Source organism: Pundamilia nyererei, unplaced genomic scaffold (genome assembly GCF_000239375.1).
Source record: "Pundamilia nyererei isolate P.nyererei 1_Seehausen unplaced genomic scaffold, PunNye1.0 scaffold00107, whole genome shotgun sequence".
In the NCBI taxonomy this organism is placed as follows: Eukaryota; Metazoa; Chordata; class Actinopteri; order Cichliformes; family Cichlidae; genus Pundamilia; species Pundamilia nyererei.
The window spans coordinates 1,829,015-1,854,475 of NW_005187508.1; the positions used below are offsets into that span (position 1 = coordinate 1,829,015).

The 25,461-nt window shown below is 38.7% G+C and overlaps 2 protein-coding genes across 11 annotated transcripts in view; both read left to right on the plus strand.

The window, feature by feature from the left end:
- Positions 1 to 6,587: 6,587 nt before the first annotated feature.
- cxcl8a (chemokine (C-X-C motif) ligand 8a) lies at positions 6,588 to 7,702 on the plus strand. The gene is made up of 4 exons (XM_005741180.2): positions 6,588 to 6,794; positions 6,927 to 7,044; positions 7,173 to 7,259; positions 7,399 to 7,702. Exons 1-4 carry the CDS (start codon positions 6,728 to 6,730, stop codon positions 7,406 to 7,408), a joined length of 282 nt encoding a protein of 93 aa, XP_005741237.1. The 5' UTR covers positions 6,588 to 6,727; the 3' UTR covers positions 7,409 to 7,702.
- A 2,997-nt stretch (positions 7,703 to 10,699) lies between these two features.
- The window catches only part of camk2d2 (calcium/calmodulin-dependent protein kinase (CaM kinase) II delta 2), a 44,989-nt gene continuing 30,227 nt past the window's right edge, over positions 10,700 to 25,461 (plus strand). For 2 of the 10 annotated variants that reach the window (XM_005741181.1, XM_005741184.1), the window contains exons 1-2: positions 10,701 to 11,409; positions 14,349 to 14,443. In XM_005741181.1, coding sequence (XP_005741238.1) covers positions 11,348 to 11,409; positions 14,349 to 14,443 — 157 coding nt within the window. In that variant the 5' untranslated portion in view covers positions 10,701 to 11,347. Of the gene's footprint in view, positions 11,410 to 14,348; positions 14,444 to 25,461 lie in introns of all 10 variants that reach the window. The other 8 variants (XM_005741185.2, XM_005741186.2, XM_005741188.1 and 5 more) reach the window with 6 other exon arrangements.

The window sequence follows — 25,461 nt, forward strand, 5'->3', positions numbered from 1 at the left end:
AAAAAAAAATGAGAGCACAGAATAAGAATCACATAAGAAATACATGCTGCAGCAGCAGGCTTTTGGCAAGGAAATACCTGGACTCTGTCCCAAGATAAGTACATCGCAAGAGAACTGATTTCCATGGAAAAAGGTTTTTTTTCTTAAACCTCTTAAAGCCTTTTTATAGCTTCGTGCCAGTAAATGGTACTAACAAGTTATCTGGAATATGGATATCTGTGCCAAACCAAAGACTTTGCATTTGTCTTTCTTGTCTTTGTATAATTTGTGTTGCATATATGCATAAATAAAACAGTTTCCCACTATAAACATAAATAAAACTAGCACAAACCTGTTAATATTCAGCCAGATATATGTGTGAAGGCTTTGCAGATACCAACTTTTCAAACAGAAGGTGCTTATGACAAGCCAGCAGGCTTGCCCTGGCATGACATTAAAGTCAGAGGGATGCGATTTCACATGTGAAATTGTACTTCGGGACCATCCCCCAACAGATATCCCAGATTAAAGTATTCATTGTTTATGGGTGAGAGGTTGTACAATTCTTTATTTGTTAAACATCCTGATGTTTTTCAGACTATCCAGGGGATGTTTACATTTGAGTCTCAATGGAGGCAAGTTATATTGTAAAACTTCATCCCATCAGCTTGCAGAAAGCAAACAATGAACAATTGGCCAACAGCAAGGAAATGATTCAGTCCTTGTTTCCCCAGTTCAAGTTTTTAAGTCTTACCATGAACCTCATGGTAATTTGGGGCTTTTAATGATTTCTTTGAACTGTTATTTTTTCAGGGTGGAATGCTTTGCACGCCATATATCTTTAATTACTTTAAAATTCCAGAATTGGGTGTATAGGATTTTAGATTTTTTTTCTTTGGGGGGGAGGGGGGAGGGGGGGGGTTCTCTAATCCACACAGGCTCAAATATATACATACTCTCCCACTAATAATTGGTTACATTTTTCCAAGTTGCACCTTACCAGGTGCTTTTGTGTCCAAGTTTTAAACTATCTGGGTTTTGATTTGAGGTGAAGAATCTTGGAGGTAGTCTTTCTCCTTTATTACTTCATCTAGTTTGTTGCCATGACATTCATGTCCATGATGCGTGTATATACACACACTGTATATACTGTGTGTATATATCTTTGAGTCTATGAACAGGAAATAGATTTCCTGCATGTTGTCTTGACTTCTTTCCAAAATATTTCATCTTTCTACATTGCTTTAAAAGTGAAAAGGTGCAATGTCAGCATCTATGCATTTAATATACATGTCTACTATACTGATAAAATATCAGTTTAACTTTTTACTGTATTGCACATTTTCAGCATAAATGGAAATACAGTGTTGACAGTAAAAACAGTCTGCACCATTCTAAAGAACTTAAAAGTCAATATTCGGTTTAGGTAAGGTAAACCTTTATTCTTCATACGTCCTCAACTTGCTTAGGCAAGCTTCCTTGCTATTTCTTTTCGTTAATGAAATGACTACAGGCTTCTTGAAGGACATTCAAAGCTCTTCTTTGGATGTTAGCTGCCTTCTTTAAAAGTCTCTGTCAAGGTAATCCCACACTGCTTAAATCATGTTGAAGTCTGGCTTTTCAACCCATGACAGATTATGTTCCATTGTGTGTTTTCTATTCAGTGCCTTTTGTGCATCAATAATGTTTTGACAGTGACGGTGATCACTGACACAGCAATCAGATGAGTTCCAGATGTTAGTGAATGATGGTTTATAATCTGATGTTACTTTTTTGCATTCATAATTAAATGAATTTTGACAAGATTCCCAAACCATGACAAATCTTTCAGCAAGTTTTAGCAGTGGCTGTTGACACTCACTTCAGAAGACCTCTTGCCACTGAGTTTGAGTCCGTTCTTGTTTATTTTGGCACAGCAAATTAGCCTTTTCTTCCCGGTTCCCCTCCTTAACAATGGCTTTTTAACTGCCACACTCCCACTGAAACAATTTCTGATGAGACCTCAGGGAATAGAAGGGACAGATATATCTTGCATTCCCTTTGTCTTTTTTTCCCCGTGATTTCTTCCTCTATTTCTTTAGGGCATGGCTTTCAGTTACTGTTTATCTGCAGTAGATATGTGTAGTTTTTTAGACCTGGCATGTTTTGTCCTCCACTTAACAAATTTCCTTAATTTTTTGGTGACACTCTCAGCACACTCTAACAGCACACTGAGATACAGTGGGGCAAAAAAGTATTTAGTCAGCCACCGATTGTGCAAGTTCCCCCACTTAAAATGATGACAGAGGTCAGTAATTTGCACCAGAGGTACACTTCAACTGTGAGAGACAGAATGTAAAAAAAAAATCCATGAATTCACATGGTAGGATTTGTAAAGAATTTATTCGTAAATCAGGGTGGAAAATAAGTATTTGGTCACCTCAAACAAGGAAAATCACTGGCTCTCACAGACCTGTAACGTCTTCTGTAAGAAGCTTTTCTGTCCCCCACTCGTTACCTGTATGAATGGCACCTGTTTGAACTCATCATCTGTATAAAAGACACCTGTCCACAGCCTCAAACAGTCAGACTCCAAACTCCGCCATGGCCAAGACCAAAGAGCTTTCGAAGGACACCAGGAAAAGTATTGTAGACCTGCACCAGACTGGGAAGAGTGAATCTACAATAGGCAAGCAGCTTGGTGTGAAAAAATCAACTGTGGGAGCAATCATCAGAAAATGGAAGACATACAAGACCACTAATAATCTCCCTCGATCTGGGGCTCCACGCAAGATCTCATCCCGTGGGGTCAAAATGATCATGAGAACGGTGAGCAAAGATCCCAGAACCACACGGGGGGACCTGGTGAATGACCTGCAGAGAGCTGGGACCAAAGTAACAAAGGTCACCATCAGTAACACACTACAACGGCAGGGAATCAAATCCCGCAGTGCCAGACGTGTTCCGCTGCTGAAGCCAGTGCATGTCCAGGCCCGTCTGAAGTTTGCCAGAGAGCACATGGATGATACAGCAGAGGATTGGGAGAATGTCATGTGGTCAGATGAAACCAAAGTAGAACTTTTTGGTATAAACTCAAGTCGTCGTGTTTGGAGGAAGAAGAATACTGAGTTGCATCCCAAGAACACCATACCTACTGTGAAGCATGGGGGTGGAAACATCATGCTATGGGGCTGTTTTTCTGCCAAGGGGACAGGACGACTGATCCGTGTTAAGGACAGAATGAATGGGGCCATGTATCATGAGATTTTGAGCCAAAACCTCCTTCCATCAGTGAGAACTTTGAAGATCAAACGAGGCTGGGTCTTCCAACATGACAATGCTCCAAAACACACCGCCCGGGCAACAAAGGAGTGGCTCCGTAAGAAGCATTTGAAAGTCCTGGAGTGGCCTAGCCAGTCTCCAGACCTCAACCCCATAGAAAATCTGTGGCAGGAGTTGAAAGTCCGTGTTGCTCGGCGACAGCCCCAAAACATCACTGCTCTCGAGAAGATCTGCATGGAGGAATGGGCCAAAATACCAGCTACTGTGTGTGCAAACCTGGTAAAGACCTATAGTAAACGTTTGACCTCTGTTATTGCCAACAAAGGTTATGTTACAAAGTATTGAGTTGTATTTTTGTTATTGACCAAATACTTATTTTCCACCCTGATTTACGAATAAATTCTTTACAAATCCTACCATGTGGATTCATGGATTTTTTTTTCACATTCTGTCTCTCACAGTTGAAGTGTACCTCTGGTGCAAATTACTGACCTCTGTCATCATTTTAGGTGGGGGAACTTGCACAATCGGTGGCTGACTAAATACTTTTTTGCCCCACTGTATGCCCCAAACCAACTAAAGTCACAGAGCAGGGTCAGTGGATGCTTAGGTGCATAGTACATGATGAGAGAGTTTGGCGTAAAAGAAGTTGACTTGCCTGCACAGAGTCCTGACCTCAACCTGACTGAACACCTTTTGGATGAATTAAAGAGTGGGAGCCAGGCCTTCTCCTCCAACTTCCTTGTCTGACCTCACAAACGCACTTGTGGAACGATGGTCAAAAATTTTCATAAACACAAATAAATTAAACCTTGTGGAATTAAAAATGGGATGCCTCTCAAGTTCATATGTGTGTGAAGGCAGATGAGTGAATAGTTTTGGCAATATACATTTAGTGAATGTGGAGGTGATTGGAGTGGTTTTAATGTTTGAAAATATCTATTTTTTATTATATACTTCACTTAGAATGTGGTAATCTGTAAATGAAAACACACAATTGGTGGGAAAATCAGTGAGCTACATAAAGTTGAAGGTTTACAGACGTTCCTACTATTCATTCTGAGGAAACATGACCATATATGTCATTTTTAAGCACAGTTCATCCCACCCCAGTTGTTGTCAAATCTCAATGAATGTGCCTGCTACCAGCATGCACCAGCATGGCAGCAAGTACTGTAATTCAAGTAGATAGTGAGATGATTCACAAGGACGCAAAAACTGGAATGCTTGCATAAAAGTTAGTAGAGTTTATTCTCACCTCTTAGATACCTACACTAAATGGCACTGCAGTTTCATCCAATATTTGTTTTGTCATTTCAAACCTGGCCATTGTGAGTTGACAGTGTGAGTCATCTTTTAACAATAATTCCAAAATAGGTGTTAAAAATAGTTCATCATTTTCATTATCCACCTAAAATGGTCTGATTTCATTTATTCCATTTAGGGGAATTTCTTTGCTTCAACTTCTAGCTTTAGGTTCAAGATGGGCCAACATGAGGTTGTGGAAGTTTTGTTTTGTGAAACATGCTGTTAGGAAAAATTTTGTTATACTTCCTCTTAACTAAAAGTCTAGTTCCTGTATTGTGTGTGTGTGTGTGTGTGTGTGTGTGTGTGTGTACATGTTTAAACATCTTTGTGATGGCAGAAAATGAAAGCATTATGCCAATGAGATGTCCTCACTAATATACGAAAGTACGCTCCTTAAAATAGGTTTTGCTTTGCAAAATGAAATCTTGCATATAACAGTAAAAATATTTTTTTTCTTTGTTGTGTGCAGGAAATATGAAATACTATAAATGCACAGAACTCAAACTCAAGCAATAGACAGTGTTTGGTCACTCATATATGTAAATATTTCTTTAGGGGAATTTCATGGAGCCAGATGATGTAAACTGTCATTTGATTTCTAATATTTGCTGGTGGTCACATGCCGGATATCATCTTTTCTTCACATGTCTCACTACATATGTTAGTTTTAATTTCAGCATCGTAATGGTTAACTTAAAAACTTTCCGTTGAGGTCCATCACATGCTCTGTGTTTAACCATAACTGCTTTCCCTTTCTATATAGCGAAGGTGGGTGTGACCACAAAGGGACCATCGGTTAATAGGTTTATAGACCTTTGGTCATTGCATCCAATTTTTCCAAAAATCAATTTAAAAAAACAAAACAAAACAGAAAAAAAATTCATTACAACTAATATGGAAATATCTGTGCCTTTAAATGACAGACTTTTGCCCTCTGAAAGAAAAAAAATCTTTAGTCAGCATTAATTTGTTAAGTGAAGCAACAGTTACCGTAAAGTCTTTTTCTCTTGCTCAGACTTCCTTCTGCTTTGTGAGAATGATTGAATCGACGTCATGTCAGCAGACATGTTTGAGCTAGATGAGATTGCATCAGACTCAAGTCCAATAACAACTTTTGGCAGCTCACCCACTGTTGCTTCAGGAAATATCAATCGCATAAGTAATAAACTGACGATCGTGCCTTCCAAAATGACACCAATGTAATCTAGGGTGCATAAAAGCCAAAGGTTCAGTGTCATCAGTTCTGGGAAAGGATTTTCTGTCTCTTTTTAGCATATATGCATTTTTTTTTTACTATAATGCATATATGCCATGTGTACATGATCAACACATTCACAGTATACCCACTGTTGAAATACAGCTTTTCTTCTTAAGGACTGAGTGAAATTAAGTTGGCAGTTAATTACTGAGGAGGCAATTACCATCTCATATGGAAAAGAAATGAAATTCTTTAAGAATAAAAAATACTGTAGCTCTTATAAGACTTGATGAGCGAATGTGATACTACATTTTACTTAGGAATTTAGCCACTTTTGCATTTTCCCCATTTTCACTTTGTTATATGAAAACTATGCAAATAGGTAACTTTCATGATGACTGAGTATGTGAGAGACATGCCAACAAACGGAGGCTAACATTCATCAACCAGTCATTCAAAAATTACATTCAGGTGTAAATTATATTATATCTGTGAATCAGTCACCACTTGGTCAATCTTTAAGCTTCGTGCAAGAGCTGGTGCAATACAGGAATGCAGACGTAGTTGGTTAATGAAAAAAAAAAAAATCTGAAGCATTCCTGTGGCATCAGTCGATTATCACAGAGTTTTAGTCACAGTGTTTTTCCACAAAGGTGATATATGTGACAAATCTTGATAAATCAGACTATTAGAGCTCTCAGTGTGAATTCCCACACCGGGTCTGAAAGTCCACTCTTGCGCAATCTGCAAGAAGTGAGTCATTTTCAGTTGGCTTTAAAAGCTGAGCCTCTTCAGGGATAGAGTCAAACAGCAGAGCAGCTGAACTGAGAGAAGAGAGGGGACCGGGAGCTGAAAGAAAGACAAACAGACTAGAAGAAAAAACAAACAGCTGTTGCAGATTAGCGCTTCAGGCTTCATCAGCTTTCAGAAGAACATTGTTATTTTTCGTTGTTAGTTTTTACAGAATTTCTAAAAGGCAAAATGATAAGCAACAGAATCATTGTCAGCTCCATCGTGGTGCTTTTGACCCTGCTGGCCACCTGTGAAGGTATTTTTTTTTTGTCATTTAATGGCTTAATTTAGCAGTAACAAGCAATTTTATTCATGCTATCCTTTTTCATTGCATTAAATGTTTTCAGCATGCACTTCGTGACCATGTGCAACTGCTTTCTTCTTACAGGCATGGGAGTGGAACTGCACTGCCGTTGCATTCAGACAGAAAGCAAACCTATTGGCCGCCACATCGAGAAGGTGGAGTTGATTCTTCCCAACTCCCACTGCGAGGAGACGGAGATCATGTAAGAGCCAAAGTCTTCTTTCCATCTCAGTAGTGATAATTTTGCTTGATTTTGTCACTGTGATTTGTTGGCTTCAACACGAGTTCTCTATCTAAACTTTAGTTTTTTTTCACTGATTTGTGTTGCAGTGCCACACTGAAAAGGACAGGTGAAGAGGTTTGCCTTAATCCTGAGGCCCCCTGGGTCAAGAAAGTGATCAACAAGATCATGTCCAGGTAAGATTTTACCTAAAAGTATGCCAACACAGCAGTCTTTCTTTTAATAGGAAATAGAAACTAAGAAATTATCAAACAATGTTAAAATCCACTTTTGACACACAAATTAATTCTTCTTTACTGTTTCTTGTCCAAGCAGCAGACCCTGAGCTGAAGAACTGAAGCGACACAAGAGATGTGCTTCATGAACGAGCTGTTTTTTAACCAACAAAAATCACTGAAATCACCGTTTTCCTTTCACGAGATGAATGTCATCATATGCAACTAGCAGTACCACTCGCCTGAAAACCTGTTAAAAATGACAGAATTTTGATTGAAGTGTTTGTATCAAACACCTTATTTTTTTACTTCAGTATATGTATTCTCCATGTATTCTCCTGTCATGAAGAAAGGGAGGCTACCTATTTCCCTGTGTGTATGTATTTATGTATTTATGATTATAAGTGCTTAATTTTTTTTCTGTATTTATGAAATAAAATGTCAAATAAAATGTCAAATTGAAATAGCTTGTTTGCCCTTTCTTACATTTTATATTGCAAAACTGACAATATCAATAATAGGAGCAGCCAGATATTGTAAATATTCTGTATGGAAAAACACCCATTCGATGATATAGTAACATATATGACATACATTACATATTTTAATAGATTGTTATTACTGATGCATATTGTGTCGAAGTAATTATTTACTGTTGTAACTAGTTATAGTGGACCTACATTAAGTAGTCCACTGATTCCAACTTATGGCATAATACATTATAATCAAGTAATTGGCTTTTTGTCAGACCATGACTAGTTTTTCCTCTTTGGTCCTAAAACTGAAATTTTAGAGGGAACATCTATTATTGATGAGAATGTCATGAGGCCATCTGTCATCTGAAATGTGACAAGGAGATCCACCGATACAATTTTTTTTTGTTGGGGTCACAAGACAAAATTACCTCAAAAGTTAATTGACTTCACAGGTATATGTGTTATAATCTGCTTTTCAGGGCATGCTCACTTTTGCCAAACCACATTCTTGCTTTTATCTTTGCCTTTCTACTGAACACATGTCCTTGGATTTCTCTTCCTGTTGTTATTATCTCACTGACCCAGAAGTTCCCATTTTTCATCAGCCCCTCCTGGTTTCTAATCTCTGCTGGCCTGCATGGTAAATGGCCTGTATTTGTATAGCGCTTTATTAGTCCTTAAGGACCCCAAAGCACTTTACACATCCAGCCATCCACCCATTCACACACACTGGTGATGGCTACATTGTAGCCACAGCCACCCTGGGGCGCACTGACAGAGGCGAGGCTGCCGGACACTCGCGCCACTGGGCCCTCTGACCACCACCAGTAGGCAACGGGTGAAGTGTCTTGCCCAAGGACACAACGACCGAGACTGGAAACCTTCCGATTACAAGGTGAACTCCCAACTCTTGAGCCATGATCGCCCCGTGCATAACACTTCCTAATCAGCCCTGATTTCTTATTTTATTTTATTTTTTAATTCAATTTTTAATCAAACAAAGTGCATATTTCCCATAGCCATGTAGCCAATTCCAAAGAAGTGAAGTTGATTCCAAGTGTTGAACTAACACGTGGTATTTTTCACTAGAATTCTCAATAAGAGCAAAACAGATGTGGATGGAAGTGAAGGGCCAATAACAGGCTGAAAAAAGGAAAAGGGGTGGCCAAATCAATACATTCTTTTAAAGAAGGAAAGTACTGGTCACCTCAGTGACACCAAAAGGCCTGAAACCTGGCAGAATACAAATAAAATGGATGCTTTTGGTTATTACATACAAAGCCAGAGAGACTAACAAAGAAGCTGCAGCAAAAAGTGGCTGCAGCAAAGGCCAGGCCTAGCAGAGCATCTCACGGAATGAAACAAAACATCTGGAGATATCCATCTGTTCTAGGCTTCAGGCAAAAAGAGACTGCAAAGAATTTCATTCGAAGCATTGAAAACAATCCGTATATTAGTTTTTCCAGTTTCAGTTTTGGGATAGGCTATCTCTTAGGAGATAGTACAATCCTTGGCTCCTTCATACTTTGTGTTAGCATATACTTTGGAAAGGTAGTGAATATGAGTTGGATAATTGAGAAGGAATGGTTGAATCAAAATGTGAACATACATAATGAGTACTGTAAAATTTTAGTTTCATATATCAAATACTTTTCATGATTTTTTAAAGATAACAACCCACTTTCAGGTCTCTTTTTCAAACATTGAAATGTCAGGCTATGTTTGAACGCGATTATCTTAAAACTATTAAAGATAAAGATCTAACATTTTCACTGATGTACAACAAAATTTTGAGTGCTCTACACCAACTGTGCATGGAAAGAAAACATATAAATAACAAGACAGCAAGAATATGTAAAAAAGAGGAATATATATACAAAACAAGAGGAAGCCACACAACAGAAAGGCATTAGAGGATAGTTTACAAAGTACTTGAAAGTAGTGCAATGGACTCGGTCTGAGTCTGTGTGTGAGTGACCTGAGTGATGAGGGTTACTCAGATCATAGCTCAGATTAGTGAGTGGGTGGCCAGGGGTGGGGTGTGGGGGGATAGTCTTTCCTGACATTATGAGTGGTCCAAGGGAAGAAGCTGTTTGCCAGTGTTGAGGGCAGCAGGTCAAACAGCTGTTGCGTGGGATGCACGGGGTCACCTGTGATGACCCTGGTTTTCCTGAAACAGCAGCTTCTGGGAGGTGCAGCCAATGACTTTTTTTGGGTAGCAGCAGCTTCTGGTCCAGGTTATTCTTCCTCAAGGCACAGAGGAAGTGCAAACGCTGCAGGGCTTTCTTTACCTGGTGTTCTGGGCCCAGATGAGGTTGGTGGAGATGTGAGTACCCAAAAAACTGAAGGTGGAACTTCCACCTGTTTGGTTCTTTGCCTTATCTAACTGAATTTAGACCTTTTGGTGTGTTTATTACCATCTCAATAAACACGCCAAAGATCTAAATTCAGTGAATTTCTGGATTTGTTTGCCTAGTTACCTCTGTGGTTAAATAAATCATTATATTGCATTAGCTCTGCCATCTTTCCCCCATGTACCGTCAAGGCTGCTAGCAGCTAGTAGCATGTTAGCAGCCCTATAAATAGCACCTGTGCAGAGTAAACACAGAAAGCGTCCTTCTGCTTAGTTGTATGATTTGTTTGTGTCTGTTTAATACTAGAAGGCTGTTGCTTATCTTAAATCACAGCATGTGCATCTATCAGGATTGTTTTTGCTACTTGTTGCCCCCCATACTAAGACAGTGACTTCAGCAAATTCCACTTACAATATCTGAATCGAAGAGTGCAGTCCTAGGATCAGCTGTGATACTGTGCAGAACCCTCTAGCTCTGTATGCCTATGCAGGGCTTGTGTGGGATGTAAATAGAAACAAAATGCCAACCAACCATCAGCTTCACTTTCATATAATCTGCCAGCACTGTCACAACTGTTTTGCCACTGATGCTTCAGAATTAATCATCAATAAATCAAGAATGTAAATAAAACAGAAGAAGGGAGGATTCAGTTTCTAGCTTATGTATGACCTTACATTTCATTTGCGCGATTTTTTAATTTCAGAAAGGTTTTGCAGACACGCCAAAAATACTCGTGCATCCAAATGCTGTTAATATTTACAACGTTACATTTATTAATGTTGTTATTTTTGTTTGCCAGTGGCTTGCGTGAGGATGCAGGCAAAGGGGCGGGACTGAGCGCACAGCCGGGGGTAGGTGCGGTAGTGCGGCGTACGATGCGTGCAGAAAGACAACACTTACAGCACAGGACACACAGGAGATAACCGACATACACACAAAATGCTGCGTCCACGAGCTGTAACAAGCCGCTGGATGTGAAGAAAATAAAGGACCGGCTGACGATAACGCCTCCAGATTGAGTACGCTCTAGCAGGCTGCGTTTCTGCCGCAGAAATCATTCCACTAAAGCTCTTGTCGATGCGCTTTAGCTCTGCATGAGTCCCTTCGTTTGGTTTGCAGGTTCAGGACAAAACCGGGCGGTGCTGACTGTGTGTGGTATATACAGTTTGTGAGTGCACCTTATCCGCGTCTCCGCACAGTCCTTGGCACCTCCTTCAGGATGGCGTTAACGATCTGCACGAGATTCACTGACGAATATCAGCTGTTCGAGGAGCTGGGGAAGTAAGGAAACGCGTTCTTCTTCCTTTTTGTTTCAATCATCTGGCATCATCCCTTTTGAAATGTCAGCTTGTTATGTAATAGGCCGCCTTGGTTTAGGGACGCGGATTTCAGGCTGAGTGTGTTTTTGTGAGTGTGCTTGTGCGCGCTGCTGATAAGTGCGGCGATGAAGCCTGATGCAGAGGGGTAAAACACTCTGATGTATATCATGCAGGCCTGTGCGATGGGATCCTATTTGTTTTAATCCAACATCTGAAGCCCTGCTTACGTTTTGTGCTTACGAAAGAAGACGCGTATGGAGCGTGTCGTCATCTGCCTCTATCCTGTGCAGTCTTTGATGCCTCGACCTTAGAGGTTCCACAGCAGGGCGAGGACCTTTTTTTTTCTTTGAAAAGCGAAACCAGGGAAAGATGCATTACTGTGGGTGAAAGCCTGAGATTTGCTAAAACACCCCTCCCTTTCTGCCTCGACCCCCCATTCCAAAGCCCTCCTCCTCCTCCTCCTCCTCCTCTTCCCTCGTGACAGAAATACACACTCAGTAATGCGACAGCAGACCATGTAGGCGAGATGGAGATGACACACTCCACAGCCAAGCAACCGAACCGTGATCACTCTTAGACCCAGGCAGGGAATTCCTCACCATTGAGAGAGAGCGAGAGGTGTGAAAGAAAGATCCACATACCTGCATACCTGTGCACACATATGTATATGTTTTTAAGGTGGCTCGCTTGGTTTATATGAAAATATATGTGTGTGTATGTTTGTGGTCATGCAGCTGACTGACCTGCAGTCTGGTCAGCACCCAGTAGTCAGTGTACACAGTTCAAGATGTCTGAAACCAGCGTTGAATTTTACTGACAGCAAAAACTATATAAGAATGTCCTCCCAGTAGCTCCAGTATTTTTACTGGAAGAGTTGATCACCGAAAGGAAACCTGGATTTCAAGTCTCCACCGAAGCCACAGCTCCCTTCAATTATGATCCTCTGCAGTATTCATCTTACACCATCTGGCATTAATAATGCACCCGTATTGCTTTCATATTACCATTTAACTCACTGATACTTTAAGCACAGTTTCACCCACACAGGCATTAGACATCTCTCTACTGTCTGTTTACAATACAATGATAGCGTTCCATTAGACAAGTTAGTAAAGGGAATATGGCAAAAAAACCCCACAACAACTCAGATTTGGCTGTTAAAGGACCACACGTGCCTGTCACAGTTTATCTATTGGACTGCATAAAAAAAAAAAGTATGTATATCCCCTTCCTGTTCAAGCATCTTTTGCTGTGTAAGCCATCACAGAAAGGATTTAAGTTTGCTTTAATGTCTGTTAGTTTTAAGCTGCATATAAAGTATAACAGTCTGTTATTTTACGCCCATGAATTGGATTTACATCGATTTTCAGGTAAAGAAAAAAAAAAATTTAATATAAAAAATGGTGACGTCATTTGCAAAAAAGTGCGTTGTGATTGGGATGATTGGAATGATACATATAAACATTTCAGTTCAATAACAAAAATACATTTTAAATCAAAAGCACTGTCCTGTCATTGATGGTAGAAGTCTTATATCCGTTTACTATCTTCTGTGAACTTCAGTGACATAGAAACTCCTATCTGAGCATTTCTTCACCAAGACAATTTTCATCTTTGTTAAGCATTTTTACATAGTTACACAATAAGATGGTCCATACCAGAGACCAACAGTATATTACATTTATATTTGGAACTATATATTTTGAAGAACCCAAAATATCATAGGAAAGTGTTCAGTGTTTAACCCAGAACTGCATTTCTGCTATTGCCTTTTATTTTCTCTGAATTTAGTAACTGCAGGCAGTTTCACTCTGCAGCTACTGTATATTTTGTCCCGCAGGACTGTATAGATGCACTTGACATATGCGTGCAATAGTGCCACGCGACTTAACCATACTGGACAGTCAACTAAAATTCTTATGTAACATGTCATGCTATGATCATTTCCTTCAACAAATCCCTATAAATTAGAGGTAAGCTTTAGTGGCAGGCTGCGCTCTCAAGAGGATGTTAGATAACATGTTTATGGTACACATCACTATATACTCAACAGCCAGTCATTAAACACACCAAAGACAAGAGTCAGCTCTTTCTTGTAAAACTGATTTCATCAAATCACATGATGTACAATTAGCACTAAATTAAGTGAAAGGCCAGAGTTCTTTTGAGATAATGGCTATTCTCAGCATCATCTTGGCAATACTTACTTACTTCTTACTGACTCTTACTGACGTCTCTGATGTTATATGGAATTAGACAGGAGGTTTGGTACGAAGGAGAACATTTTATTGTTAAGAAAAAGCATAGATAGACAGAGAAAAAGCTTGAGTAGCAAAGCCGCAGGCATGGCTGCAGTGCTGAGCAGATCTGAGGCAGGTGGACCACTCCTTGGCTGCATTTACAGATGAGAGATGCAGCACTCTGCTCCTCTCCTTCAAATATAGCTGACCTAGTTTTTTGATCTTCATACATGTGCCTGAAACTCCAGAGCAGCACGTGACTGAAACAAAAGAAGGCTAGTTGGCATGTCTGCAGGTGCTAACGGGTGTGACGGTTTAGGGAACGTGTACTGCAGGTGTGGTGTGTGAGAGTGAGTTACTGCTGCACCTAGACTTAGTACTACTAACTAATTTACATTGAAATTTCACTATTGTTTAATTAACTTAACTATAACGTCAGCTGGATTTTTAATAAAGCAAGATTATTTTAGTCAGATATATTTGCAGCCTTTTTCAGGGTATCTGGCTGACATTCATAGGCTCACTCAAGCTAGTCTTTTAAAATTAAGCTCAATTTTTCTGAACCTGTTTTGTTGTATGTTGACTGGTATGGATTATATCTCTTATTTTTACCTGTTGAGAATAAAAACCCTAAGTATTTTTGTGTGCATGTCCATTTTAGGGGCGCCTTCTCTGTGGTCAGGAGGTGCGTAAAGATCTCATCTGGTCAGGAGTATGCTGCCAAAATCATCAACACTAAGAAGCTATCTGCCAGAGGTAGGAACCACAAACATTTTCAAGCACATACAACAACACAGGCTGAAACATTCCCTGAGTGTTACTGACCTATGAGCTGAGCATTGCTCACTCTGAAACAGGCTTTAGGACACATGTTTGTGTGCATCTGATTAAACTCAGTGAGTGACTGACAGACAGTCACACAGAAGGGAAGAGACTCATCTGCATTTTGGATAGTTATGTTTTCTATGTTTGTAGAAAAAAACAACTGAATACGTGTCAAGTGATGTGTCATGCTGTAATTGTTCTGTTGCACTTTTTGTGACGTGCAGTTCTCCCTCCTTTTTGTGGCTTTCATATTTGTCCTCTAGTTTCTATGCAAATGTTTGTCCCATACAACCTTGTGTGTACGTATGTGCGTCCGTGTGAGTGTGTTCCTTATTGATTCAGGGCTCTGGCTGGTCTTGTTGTCCCAGGGGCAGATCTCTTGTGAAGCCGACCCAGTTCTTTCATATCCATCACTGTAATTGTAGCTGCTGGCCTGGTTGCCTCAGGCTTGGGATGCAAACATACACGCTCACAAACGTATGCATGCGCAGCCACATATGTGACCCAGGAGCCATTAAGAGTCTATCTGTGATTACTATCCAGTGATGTGTTGTGCTTTTACAGTTCCATTTCTTCAGCCAATAGATTTTGTTGCAGTGTGCTTGTTTGTGATAATCAGTGACTGCTGTCTACTACAGAAAATGTCAGATTTATGTATATGTGAACCATTCTTTCCAAACTACAATTTAGTTTGCAATAATTTACTTGAAATTAAACTGACTGGAGTGCACATGTTATATTTGTGTATATTTTGACTGTGATGAATCAAATGTGTGGTTTGTTGTCTTTTGATTGGTTGTTGAAGGATAAAAGCAACTCACTGGAAGTAAACTGCTTGTTGGACACACTTTGGAGCTGACAGCTAGTTACTTTCAGACTTTCCAGATACGGTTGCCTAGGTGCCCCAATGATGTATTTACTGTCATGTGATATGCCAATCAGTGATATCCTGCACTCTCATTGGGGGCTGCCTCAAATTTAAGATAGATGTATCTTGGTGTCTACCCATAACACATATAAACCTGTGTAAACAGTTTTCTGATTTAACCTCTGTAAACACTTTTGTAAATCTTGGTCATACTGTGTTTCAAAATGCAGGATTATCTGTAGTATGGTCACTGGCAGATGACTTATGTAGTAAGTCCCGCTCTTGCTTGTTACATCTAGTTTTCTTAAGCTAAGATGGTGACAGTGAAAACACTCATCTCAAGATTTCAAAACGGGACTAAAGAAACCAGTGGACCAGTGACACCATGGTAGCTTTCATTCTGTCTGTGTCACCATATCACTTACTAAGCAAGCAAGGGAAGTAGCAGTTGTCTAATGAAATCTTAAAAAGGACATGTTTATTTATTTATTTTGAGTTCTTTTTTATTTTCATGCCTATTTGCATCTGTCCTCTCTATTACTGCCATCTTGTGGCCACAGTTTGCTATTGTCTCTGGAAGCAGGATTAACCCCACTTCACTACAATGCTACTAAAATCTGTACAGGGCCAGTGTTTTGAAGACATGGTCTTGTTCTGTTAACAATAGCCTGAGATTGTCAGTTAAGGGCCCAGCAGCTTTTTCTGGTTGCTTGCGCCTACAGAATCAGAACAAGTACAAGTTTTCCTTACATAACCACCTTTGCAAACATGCAAGGTGTAAGGAGTTATAGTGTAGTGTGAAAAAAGTTTTTCATAACTTCTTTTGCAGAAAGCCTTGATAATGGACAGAGGACATCAGCTGTTGCCATGTCTGGTTTAATAAAACAAGTTTAACAAATTAAGAACCCAGCAGCTCTTTCAGAATAACATGTATGTGAACTCACAGGGTTGACAGAATAAACTTTAACCAGCTGTTTTGCATTTTTAATTAATATTTTGAATCCCTCAGTAGATATTGACGGTTTACCATGTCAGACAGTGCAGACAGCTGTCATTTAAAAAATAAATATATATTTGATATACTGTGTTCCTGAGCTCATTAAAAAACGTTTATTTGAAGATTTGTGGTCCTTATTCACAACCACACTACAAAAACGTGATTTTATATACTATGAATCATTACATTAGATTAAATAGAGAATGAAGTATTGAAAATGAGCTGAGACTTAACCATCTGCAAAAATAATATTGTTCCATAAAACGCGATGGGGAACAATTTCTGGGGAATATGCGCTTTTTCTTTTGGTTGTTTATTGATTGTATGACAATAATTGTGTTTTATGTCTCGTGAGGTGTTTAGTGTTTGCTACTACCTTTTACTAAAGGAATAGTTCTATAACATTTGTCCGCAAGTCAAACCACTTGTCATCGTTAGCTAATAGTAAATACTTTGATGATGACTACAGAAGTTATATTTTACACTTCTTCGACCAGGAAGGCGTACGGAAAGGTGCAGGATGTTGTTGGTTTACATAAAGGCAGGTAGCAGACAGGCAACACAAAACAGTATTGACACATAATTTTTAATGACAGTTTTGCTGCCATATCATGCTGTCAATATATAACATTTAAAATTGGTGCCTACTGTTATTAGAGAGTCATTTCAAAGGAAATCCAAGAATTGTATCATTTCCAGATGACATGCAAACACTACAGACAATCACTTCTCTTCACATTCATTGACTTAAAACCATACCAGTTTGTATCTCATACATGATGTAAGACTGTCATATTGTAATATCACTGCTAGAGCAACCCCATGCATTTGCATTCCCTAGTGCGCACAAGAATGAGACAACCCCGGGCATGTCTGAGAGCAAGATGCCCTCTGATGATGATATACTACCTAAAAACCGACCAACCAAAAAAAAAGTAAAAGAAAAAAACACTAGCACCTGATATTGTGTAACTCAACTGTAAGCAAATGACTCAACCAACCTGATTTTCTTGAAATATCATAATAACAAATTGATCTACATATTGCCATTTGAAACATGCCAAAACTAGCCACATAGGTGCTCACTCAGATAGAATATGCTCAATATTAGATAGACAGTCTCCTGGATTGTTGTTGCTACATTTTTCATTATGCATTTACTGGTGCTGTTTATTTCCATAAAATGTATATTAAATGTTACACAGTGCACATTAAATGTTTAGTGTTATACTCAGTTATTTCTCAGTTCTTAAAGTCTTAAATTAAAATGCTCATCGAATTCTTACCCAAAATGTAATATTTAAATGTGTGAGTACTGACTGGATAGTAACTAAGAAGGTTAGTATGTGCTCTATCTGTCAATCCATCTATCTATTGCAGCATTATCTCTATCTTCTCCTCCATATCCTAACAGTCTTTTGCACGTTGCTGAGTGTAGTGTTTGTAATAGACACCTTGGGAGACGGATCAGTGTCTTGACACTTGCGTGGACAGATTTTCCAAAAATACTGCAAAGAATTATCTCACCACTTGTGCATGTGGGTCTCGAAGTGCATACATACTCGCCCTTCCTCTTTCTTATGTGTGTTCATATAGAGGTTTATATACTCTGCATGCTGGCGTGTCAAATATGGACTTACCCTCTTTCCGCGATAAGCCCTAGAATTGCAACTCTGATTCCCTTCTCTCTGGCAGGATCATGACCTTCCCCCTACTCCTCTCTTCTGTTCTCTGTGTTTGTGTATGCAAGTGCATGCGTGTGTGTGTGATTATATATATAATTGAAAGGGGTTTAGGATAGGATTGGTGTCTGGAATGCAGGCAGATCAAGGCACTGCGTGTGTGTTTGCTGCTTCTAGTTAAGTAGGCACACATGTGGTGGGCCTATTGAACCAGCCAGATTCCTAAAATCTGCAGTCCTGATTATGCAGCATTTGATTTAGAGCAGCAGATGAGTTAGTGAATAAGAGTGGAGAAACAGAATGGAAGAAAAGGAAAGGAAGCAGAGGGAGAGAGACAGAAAATCAGAGTGAGATAGAGAAGATGGTCAGTCAGTATTTAAGTGTGTGTTTGTGCATTCTGTATTTCTCATAGCTAAAAGCTTGCCTAGTTGTGTTGGTTTGTACTTTTAATTTTTAAAAGATGTGCTCTTGGGTTGTCGATACTGATATCCAAGTAAATACTTAATATTCAAGGCCAGTTTTGATATCACAGAGGAAAAATGACAAAAAAAATTAAAATAAAAGTTGATTAAAAAATATATAGATTAGCATAATACAAACAAACAAATGTAAGATTCTTTTAGGTAGTGCAAAAAACCCCAAAGTATTGTCATTGCTGATCAAACAGAGTTGGAAAGGTAGACTGCCTTTGTTTCTACTTGGTGCAGACTTTTCTCACCTTCGTTCTGGTACTTTCAGAGAAACATGACAGTTTTTAGACAAAAGAGAATGTGATCCTGTTAAATTACCAGGAGCCTGTATTAAGGCTACATACTGGCGGGATTGATAATCTTTGATGCCCATTTCTCCATGTTAATGTTATTAATTTATTATTAGTCATAGCAATTAGCCGCTGCCTTAATCATAACTTAACAGACAGCTAATGGTGCTATCAATTAACTGCTAATAGTTAAATTGCAAACATTAAATGTTATGATACTCAATTATCATATTCTTGTTTTAAAACAATAAATTATATATTACAAAATAAGTCCATACTTCCCAGTTGATATATTTTGTTATGTATCTACAACCATTTGCACACTGCCTTGGTCACTGACAATGTCTGTCATGTGACACTGTTTGTGAACGACTGTACTAAATAGTAACGTTATACTATTATTGGTTGTGATTACATACTATTTTTTCAGACATACAATCTCACAAAACGTGTTCTTTAAATGTGCACAGCATGGTGATTTCAAAAGAAGTGTTACTGTAGCCAGTACAAAAATGCTATGTTGCAGAGTCTGTCGTCTGCATTGCATTTTGAAAAGTGTAACCACCCCTGAGATTACTTTTGTCTCCTTGCTGACACCACCATCATTGTACTTGAAAATGTTGTAGGAGTGACATCACACTGTCTCGCTGTCTTTCTTCCTCTAACTCAGATGTTTTGAAATTTGAAACCAATTGATTTAGTGAGAATTGGTATTCATTAATACCAATGCAATTGGTTGGTATCTTTAAAAAATACAGAATTTGGCACTCAAGCTAATCAGGGGTTGTGTGCTTTCAGCTTTGTTGATATAGAAATTTTAGAAAATTTTTAAGTATTGATTGATACCCCAGTATGCTCATTGCATTGTTTTGAGCATGGCATGGTGATAAGGAGATGGGCTGTGAATCTGGAAATCATTTCCAGCAAATTAGAGATGGTGGTTTATCTTCTTCTATCTTCTTTCACCTGGCACATGTTTGACGAAAGTCTGTACTATATGTGAGGAGATGACAATAAAGAGACAGCTAAGCCATTTGACAAAAATAATCATAATAATAAAAAAAAGAAATTAATCAATAGGTCTGTAGGACTAAAAACAGAGAGAAAGGGGAGAGGACTGTGGTTAAGATACACAGATATGCACGCAGGAGAGAAGGAAAGGAAGGAGGGATCAGTCAGAAGAAGGGGATCACATGACTCACTGGGTACTCAAAGGCTAAAAATATATTGCTTGTGCTCTCACACCCTGACATACACTCAGTATTGAAAATATTCTTTTTTTCTGTTTTTTGTGAGTGTTTAGCTGTTTGGCAAATTAACAAAGCACTGGACAGCAAATGTGTGTTTGTAGATCCCACTTTAAGTCTTAGTTTTAAAAATATTTTTTCCTGTATAATAATGCATCAAGTTATCAAATTAATTTGATGCATTATGCCAAATTTCTTACAGAGCCGTCTGCCACATACTGTATCATGGACCTTATTATTCAAATGTGTCCTACCACTATGAATAGACATTAGACTGATGGCAGTCATCAGCACAGAGTCTGCTCTAGATTTGCAGATGTGAAACGTGAACCAACTTTGTCCATTAAATTCAATGTATGCATTCAGTGAAAGTGAAAAAGAAGTGATGCAGCTCTCACTCTTTTAAAATCACAAAATTTTGACTTAAGGTTAAAAAAATGTTCAGTACAATGTGTGCAACAAAGCAAGGGTATTCTTAGTTACAGATTAGATTACATTTGAATGCATCGCCTACCTCCCTCCTTTTCTCTGTGCTTTTATATGTTCATTTTTTTTCTTACTTTCTCAGAGTCTTAAAATATTTAGTCTGAACTCCTGCTGCAGGTAAACTGTGTACGGTTCATATTGTTACTGTCCTACTTCCTACAAAGAGCTGTTGTGTGACACTGAACATATTTATGACCATTTAGTCATCGGCCATGTACCAAATGATTTCAACATTGACAAATTGAATATTGATTAGATTGTCACAGACATAAATATATTTAAACAATCTTAGAAGACAAAATTCATAATAAAATATGTAAAAGTGTGCATTGTAGTTCAAAATGATGTCACTTCATAGATGGATTAGCACAGCTGCAAAGTTGCAAATGCATTTTCTACTTTTGGCATAGAAAACTGTACATCTGTCATGAGTGTATTGACACTGCCTCATTGCATAGACAGTTGAGCAGAAGCATCTACTACATCACTTAACCAGCAGTTTCCTTTGAAGTGGCAATTTTAGCCACACTAAATGCTAGCCATGACTGCGTCTGAACTATAGGTCCTGCATTGTTATTGTCTTCAGTAGGCCTCATCAGCAGTGTTGTGTTAAGCCATGCTTAACTTGCAGGTGCTTTTTCAGTTTGAAGTGGAGCACTTCACAGCCTGGAAATACTTATCACCCAGACACAATTTGCATTTCGCTGTGATGATTTTGACATCTCTGGGCTCACTCTTGGAGATAGAGTGAGGAGTTCAGTCAGTGGAAGGTCTCATAGTAGAGGAATTGCTCCTCCACATTGAAAAGGCAGTTCAAGTGGTCCAGACATTGTTGCGAAATCAGTTTTACCCCGGTTCTTTTATTCGTCGAGGCATCCAGAGACGGCACCGGAACTCAGTAGTCATTTCACAAAACCTTTATTCATCTTTATTCATCTTCATTTAAGCATGCACTTCTAGAAGGGAAGACGAGGCCGGTGTGTCCCTCTCCAAATCTTCACTCCTTTGTCTGTGAAACACAGTTTTGTAGGGGCGACGCTATCATAAAACCCCCCACGGTGTGCTGCAAAGTCTGTGTCTATGTGCACGAGCACATGAATGCCTACATGTGCACGTTCCCACGTGTCTATGTGAGTGCTCGTGTGTGAGTGTGCGTGTGGATGTGTGTGCGTGACAGTTAAAACACTGTGGGTGTAGGTGACTCCCTAGGTCATAAAACCCATCTCCCTTCCAGACCACAGTTATCCAGTTACAAATGTTGAGACCCCCACCCAAACATTCTCTGGGGAATTTCCACTCAGCATTAACTCCTCTCTGTTTTACTTTCACAGTTCAAGTGAGGGAGGGGTCTCCTACAATCTACTCCTAAATTCACAACACAATGAGGCCTTTATTACATTGAGGGCAGTGTCAATGTCTCTACAATAGTTCTACATTCTATGTTAACACATTTCTAAACTCTAAAATAAGCTAAACACTCCTACAACATCTGCCTCCAGTCTGCTCCTGGCATGTCTAACTGGAGAGTCTGCAGTGCATGGCCTGGCTTGGTTTTCCCCAAGTGACTCGAGTTCTGTACTTTGTAATGCAATTTTCCCACAACATACTTTTTGCACTTTGTTCCAAAATTAAAACTAGAAAAAAAGACATTCCAGTGTTTTTTCCCCCAGAAAAAAAGTAGCTCCATTAAATTGCTTCTCTTCTACATTAAAACTATTGCTTCCCTAGCTAATGAAAACTGGAAAACTGGATGGTTCAGTCAAGTTCTCTGTGGGTGTATTGGAGGCATTGCAGAGAAATGCAGAATAAATTAGGTCTGGTAGTTGTATTAAAGAATTTTAAGTGTTGACTAATCTTTTTATGCTGTTTCATGGTTCACACAGATTGCACATATGTACCTGCACACACCATTCATGTATTTATATTTACTAATATATTTCTTACAAAGCTTGATCATATGACATGCATTGCAAATGGAGAGCTGCAACTTTTCTGTTTAATTTGTATTTTATAAAATGTATAACTTTTTTCCATGGAGCTTTTCTGTTTCTTAAATAACAGGTCAGGTTATATTACTCCTGTTCTTGTTGCAAAAATTAAATTCTCAAGTTGAATCTTTTGTACTGTGTATTTTGGTACCTTGGTGCTGCCAGTTCTCCTGAGCTGCAGGACACAATTCCTACCGCAGTACTGTAGCTGTAATCAAAATAAAGAATGTGCAGCACAGTAGGGCTTGATTGCTGCAATAAAATGGGGTCTTTGTCTGTGATTATAACTAGTATTTTGAGAGTCTCTCCTTGTTGAGGTGTTTTCAGAAAATGCAGCTCAGATTAAACCACTTTTACACATCAGTCTAATGTGTGTGTGTGGTATATCTCTGCATTACAGTGTATAAGATAAATGCGGACATTACCGTATGTTACAAGACTCTTGGGGCAGTTTTATCTCTTGACACCAGCCACCTTTTGTTTCTCTTCAGAAGAGAAAGCCAGGGAGTTATCAGTTTCTTAATTCTTCCTCTATTGCAAACTAACAGAGGGTGACGGTGTCTCAGCATCCTGGATGGTTTCATTAGATCCCTGGGAACGGTATGGAAGAGGACTACTTAGCCGCTGGCAGCAGAGGATGTTACATTCACTCCACTACATCTTTTTAATTAAAACTCTTAATTAAATGGAGCAGCGCAATTCCAGGACCCCGTTGCGGTGTGTCGCTGTCTGTGTGTGTACATTTGTGTGTGGTTTGAACATTTGCGTCTGTATCAGCGTTAAGACTTCAGAAAACGTTTGTCGTCGTTGGTGGTTAAACTATTGATTGTTTAATAGGGTTAATTGAATATGTATTGGCATTTCCAGAGGATGGTTTCAGCTGCTCATTTTTCTGACCAACACTCAGAACATCCAAAGAGCTATAACCAACAAAATTTGGAATTTTTACTTAATTGATTACCTAAGTTTTTAATTGATAATCAGAATTTGTTATTGTTGACTGGTATATAGAATTAGCATATTTTATACTGGTAACAGCAATATTTTTAGCCAGTAAGGCAGGACATATGTATAAATTCCCCAGATATTTGTAATGATCATTGCAAATATAAGAAATTAGTCTTAAGGATGTTATTTCCATTATAAACTGGCATATTATCATCGATAACTGCATCACTACTTATTCATGACTCTTTTTTTGGTACAAAGCTAGAGTTAGCTAGTATTGGTTCTTTTTTAGCTTAGGAGCCATTTTCTGTTCAACCCACTTCCAAAAATATTTTGATATTAGCTCCCCTGATGACTGGCAATATATACTTTGGAAAGAACGGGTCAGCCAGTGTGCTGCTTTTCATACTTGGCCTATCAGCTACTGATAAAGTTGGAGAGTCACCATGCAAAACTGGAGTCTGAGTCACATTTGATGAAAGACCACTCAAGTGACCTTTTAGCTTCCCAAACATGCATGATACCTAATTTAAACAGAAAATGTGTTTTCACATATCAGTTTTGTTTGTTTGTTTGTTTGGTTTTTTACATAAAAGCGCCTACAATAATTTATTTTGAAGGATAAAATGTAAAAAACAAAACAAAAACATAACAATTGTCATGGATGCCTTCCATTATTTTTTTCCTCATTTGCATTTTGCACTCTTACACAGGCACACTATACTGGAAATATTCTTTGTAGGCCAAAACTATGTATGAGCCAAATGTTAAATAAGTCTTTTCTTTTCTTTTCCTCCCTTGTAATAGATACTACACTCTTTACATGTAGCTACTAGTGCTGTGGTTTTACTATGACATAAAGGTCAGACTGTCAATACTAGCCTGTTAATTAAGTCACCGCTTAACACTGAAGTCAGTAGTAACATTAACTACAGATCTACATGTAATGAAAGTAAAATTACCTCATACTTTATACAGAAAACAGAAATGTTACATATCAAGAAGTAATAGTTCATCATTTGGAAATTGAAATTGTAGTGTACATCGAGGATGTAAAAAACAAAAAAAAAAAAAACAATAATAATAAAACTAAGCACAGAATGATTTCACTTAAAGATTCATGCCATGTTCTCAGTCTGCTTCTGTTGCTGTGAAGATGGCTCTATTTAGCTTTTTAGTTTCAAAGCTGACCTCTTTACCTTGTTCTTTTTAAAATGTTTTTATTTATTTATTTAGTTTTAATAAAAATGTTTGGACGTGTTATGTTGTCCCAAAATTTGCTTGTGTTGGACTTGCAGGATATCAAACTATAAAGACACTCACAGAGAGAGCACTATACTGCTGCAGTGCGGTTGCAGATGTGACACTTCAGACACAGACTGAAAAAGAAAGAAGCAGCAGTGGAAAGAAACAAAGTGGGGTAGAGGTGGAGGTTCACTGGGGTCTGCAGCTGGAACTTGTCATGTGATACACTGATTTACATTGGACAAAATAACAGCTCTTTTTTTTTCTTTAACCAAAAGTATAATAAATCGATTCTTTGTCTTCACCAGATAACCTGACATCTAGCCTTTTTTCTTTCTTACTCATTTATTCATTTATTTTCCTCAGAACTGATTTGATTCTTTGCTCACACCGAGACTACTGGCTCTGAGTTTTAGATAACTTTAACGTTAGCCCTTTTTCCTTTGTTAGTTTATTTAAAATGTCCTCCATCTTCAGTTGGGTGAACTGAAGATGGGCTTGCTGTTGCAAATGTTTTTGTGCCTTTACTGTAGGTTCAGTGGGATTTTTACTAATCACTTTGGAAACAATTCATCAAATGATACTTGCTAAGCTGTCGATCGTATTTACCCCAGCAACCCACTGCAACCTACTCCTAACGGTTGGTTCTTTCCAACTTGCAACTGTGTCCATTTAACGTAAGGAATAATAATACACATCTCAAGCAACTGAAGTGTACAGGTAATGGA

Excerpts from the sequence above, each read along its gene's own strand:
- cxcl8a (XM_005741180.2), top strand. The coding sequence starts at position 6,728 with ATGATAAGCAACAGAATCATTGTCAGCTCCATCGTGGTGCTTTTGACC. Across the intron at positions 6,795-6,926 it reads CCTGCTGGCCACCTGTGAAG|GCATGGGAGTGGAACTGCAC; the intron begins GTATTTTTTTTT and ends TTCTTCTTACAG. Across the intron at positions 7,045-7,172 it reads TGCGAGGAGACGGAGATCAT|TGCCACACTGAAAAGGACAG; the intron begins GTAAGAGCCAAA and ends TTTGTGTTGCAG.